This window comes from Sus scrofa, chromosome 7 (assembly GCF_054392235.1).
Source record: "Sus scrofa isolate SSC_HxYL_T2T_F1_AM1 chromosome 7, Sscrofa_HxYL_maternal_Yorkshire_Landrace_v2.0, whole genome shotgun sequence".
NCBI classification, from domain to species: Eukaryota; Metazoa; Chordata; class Mammalia; order Artiodactyla; family Suidae; genus Sus; species Sus scrofa.
Genome location: NC_139389.1, coordinates 26445769 through 26450120, shown reverse-complemented (window position 1 = coordinate 26450120; position 4352 = coordinate 26445769). Strand labels below are relative to the sequence as shown.

Genomic DNA, 4352 nt, shown 5'->3' with positions numbered 1-4352 from the left:
GCTCTGGTGTAGGCCGGAGGCTACAGCTCCGATTCGACCCCTAGCCTGGGAACCTCCATATGCGGTGGGAGCAGCCCAAGAAATAGCAACAACAACAACAACAGCATAAGACAAAAAAAAAAAAAAAAAAAAAAAAACAACTCATATTCAACTCATTTGATATAAGATTGTGTAGAAAAAAAATACTTTGAAAAAGCAGAATCAGAAGTTCCTGTGGTGGCACAGTGAAAACAAATCCCACTAGGAACCACGAGGTTGCAAGTTCGATCCCTGGCCTCACTCAGTGGGTTAAGGATCTGGCATTGCCGTGAGCTGTGGTGTAGGTTGCAGATGCAGCTTGGATCCCAAGTTGCTGTGGCTGTGGTGTAGGCCAGCAGCTGTAGCTCCATTTCGACCCCTAGCCTGGGAACCTTCACATGCCTCAGGTGCCTCCCTAAAAAGCAAAAAAAAAAAAAAAAATAGAATCAAAGAGGGACTGAGAAAATGGCTTTACCACTATAAAACATAGATTTCTAGTATTTATAAATCTTTTCACATAATGAATGAAGAATAAAAATTTTTAAATTAAAATAGATAATATGAAAAATAAATAAAAATTGTAAACATCTTTAACCTCTTAATCTACCACATTAAAAATAATTAAAGGTAAAATATTGTAGCTATAAAAATTAAAAATGAAAAATCCCCATAATAGCCAATGCTGTGTGTATTTTATGTACTTTTGCGTTGCAAGCATTTGTTATGGTTTTAACCACCTAACAGAATCTCTATAAATATTTGTTGAATGAATTCATAAATCATGAGAGACATGGAATTGACATGGCTACATGTTGCTAATAGCCACGTAAAGTGATTTAATATTTTTGGAAATAATATAGTCATATATTCAAAACAGCTTAACATGTATACAGTTTGACTCAGCAACCCCATTCCATGGAATTTTGAAGAGCAGAAATTCAATTTTTAGCATAACTTATAAAATAAAATTGGAAATAACATAGGTTACTTGTTATACAAAATAGGTGAATGCGTTAAATGTATTATATGAATTCCACTGAATATTGTGCATTCAATGAAAGAAGAAAATTATAAAAAATTGTAATAGTAAAACTATGTAGGTTTATGTAATAATTGTATATAAGTTTGCACCAATATGCAAAATTGGCATTTATAAAGACAAAAATTAAAATAGACATTTGAAATTAAATGATTGGTTAATGGAGTTGTGGATAAATTGTCACTTTTTACTACCATTATTGTCATATTGTGTATGCAGAGCTTTTCAAAAAGTGTGCTATTTGTGTTGGGTATATCTGTGTATGTGTATGTACCTGTGTGTCTTTGCGTATTGGAAGGAAAAGGAAAGTAGTGGGCCTATATGAAAAGAAAAATGAAAAGATTATATGTAATTTTCTTTTAATTTGAAAGAATAACAAAAAATTGGTTTCAACGACTAATAAAATGAAGATATCAGATGAAGAGTTTCTGTAGTGATGATACTTACAGTGCATGATTTATCAATAGAAAAAAAGTGTTACTTTTCCTTAACATTACTGAACATATATTACAAATATATATTTCATATATATATATATATATATATATATGTATAATGAATTCCAATTATTAAAAAGGTTCCTTGGGTGTAATATTGGCCATCCATCAACAATAGGACAAAAATGTCTTTTTCTTGGTGAATTCACCATCCAACAGTAATTTTCTTAAAGCTTCCCTCATGGTCTTATTCCTCAAGCTGTAGATAATAGGATTCAGTGTTGGGGGCACTACTGTATAAAAGAGAGATATCATAATATCAAAAGCAGTTGGAGAATCTGAAGTTGATTTTAGAAACTCAAAGATGCCTATGGAGAGAAAAAATGACACAACAAAGAGGTGGGGCAGGCAGGTGGAGAAGGCTTTGGAGCGGCCCTCGGCAGAGGGAATTCTTAGAACTGTGGAAAAGATGTGGATGTAGGAGTGGGCAATGGAGATGAAGCAGATGAATGCCAGCACCGTCATGAAGGCCGCCACTCCAATCACTCCCAGGTAATCATTGGAGCAGGAGAGCTTCAGCAACTGGGGGATATCACAGAAGAACTGATGGATGACTTTGGCCCTACAGAAGGTGATGGAGAACGTGGCAGCTGTGTACAGGATCCCAGAGGTGCCTCCACTCAGCCAGACAGCTATCACAGCCCACTCGCAGGCTCTGGGATCCATGATGGCCTCGTAGTGCAGTGGGAGGCAGATGGCTGCATAGCGGTCATAAGACATCACTGTGAGAATGGCCACCTCAGCCCAGGCCAAAGACGTGAAGAAGAAGACCTGCAGCATGCACTGACCGTGGCTGATACAGCCATTGCCTGTCAGTGAAGTGTCAATGGACTGCGGGACCGTGACAGAAATGAAGGCGAGGTCCAGGAAGGAAAGATGCTTCAAGAAGTAATACATTGGGGATTGGAGATGTTGGTCCAGCGTTGTGACGGCAATAATGATGACGTTACCTGCTAAGGCTGACAGGTACATCAGCAAGAAAAGCAATGCAGGTAAGATCTGCAGCTCACGAGTGTTGGAAAATCCCATGAGGAGGAATCCGCACGTTGTGGTTACATTTGCCATAACCATGTTGAAGATACAAATTGGGTTGGCAACTGGAAGATAAAGAGGATAGGGGACATGCAGTAGAGAAATGTTAAAATAAATTATTCATTTATTCATCGTTGCTTCTTTCCACAATTTATTTTTAAGCACCTGTTATTCATCAGTTGTGCCCTAGATGGTGGGAATCCAAAGACGAATATATGTATGTTTCTTGTGTTCATAGCACTTTCAGAAACACTAGTAAACCAGTAGTTACAGCTAGGTGCAAAGTGTGGTTACATCACTGGTCCTGTCATAGAAAAACAGATGCATTTGCACCACTAAAAAACGCTATTCCATTTCCACAAGTGAAACCAATTGCTTTGCTTTAAGTCAAGAACAGAAAGTCAGGGGCGTTCCTGCTGTGGTGTAGTGGGTTAAGGATCCAGCCTTGCCAAAGCTGGATGTAGGTCACAAATGCAGCTTAGATTTGATCCCTGGCCTGGGTACTTCCGTTAAAAAAAAAAAAAAAAAAGAAAGAAAGAAAGAAAGAAAAAAAGCAAAAACTCAGTGATCAGCTCTTGGTTAGAGGTTTCTTAAAACTGGATGGATTTTATTTGTGTATAGTACATTGTTGTATTTTAGAAGATTGAGTGGCCTTTTGGAGGAAATATGGTTAGATGGGTGATACCTAAGGTTCTTTCCTAACCAACAATTCCGTTATAGGGAAAGCCCCTGTAATTATGGAGCCAAGGGCCAAATTATGTAGCGTTATTGCCTTTCCTGTTAAGATTTTATTCTCATTGAAATCAAGGGCAAAAAAATTTATGAAGGGGATACTTCTATTTCACTCAAACATACTGTTTACTATGATTTTATAGAGCTTCTCCAAATATGTAACAAATTTCTCTTTGAAATATTTTAAATCATTAAATGTTTATTCACCTTTTACTACATACAAAGGCACTTGTAAAGAAGAGGAGTCAGTGTGATTGCTCTGAGGTGGTTTTAAATGTGGAAGGAAAACATTCCAATAGCCAATCTAAACTTCAGAAAGGGAATCTGAAGAGGTATAAAATGACCTACAATTCAGAGAAGAGAGAAGTCAAGTTTGAGTTCATCATCCCATCCCGTGTTTGGGGCTTTGCGGGGTGGAAATAAATAAAAGTTCTCTCTTTGTTAAAATGTACATCAGTATATGAGGGTTGATGGGTCACTTAGGAGTGTCTCATATTCCTGCATTTTTTTCCTTCCTCTGTGAGTTCTGGACAACAACTGGGAAAAAACTGCCGAGTGAGACCGTCTCTTTGGGCTTTATTCTAAACCATGTGAAATTTCACCAGAGTTTTTGTGGCTCTCATTAACTCAGGTTCTTAGAAATGATATCTGGAAGAATCTTAAATCTTTAGATCAACGCCCCCTCCCCACCTCTCAGTCTGAGAGGCTTTTGTTAGGCCGTTCAATGGCCTCCCTCATTCTCTTTATTTTTTTCTCTTCTCTAATGTCCATCTCCTGTTCATGGTTCAGGGTTATTCTATCTCCCTCTTGCCCCTTCCATGAAGAATAATCTTGACATTTGCCTCCTCGCCCTTCTACATTGTACTGTCTGGCAGGGGTCAGTAGTTTTAGGTTTATAATAAAAATCCATATTAAATTTAAAATTTTTAAATTTTGTTTTGTCTACCAAATTTAAAAGCCCCCTTTCTCTTTCTCTGTGAATGTGAATCTTGAGGTTAATCTACCTAGAATATCCCCAACTTAATACATTTTTA

General features: G+C 37.4%; 1 protein-coding gene across 1 annotated transcript; it reads right to left on the bottom strand.

Moving 5' to 3' along the window:
- Positions 1-1662: 1662 nt before the first annotated feature.
- On the bottom strand, positions 1663-2653 carry LOC146401448 (olfactory receptor 14J1-like). The gene has a single exon (XM_084970526.1). The coding sequence runs from the start codon at positions 2623-2625 to the stop codon at positions 1663-1665; it is 963 nt and encodes a 320-aa protein (XP_084826652.1). The 5' UTR covers positions 2626-2653.
- Positions 2654-4352: the final 1699 nt, after the last annotated feature.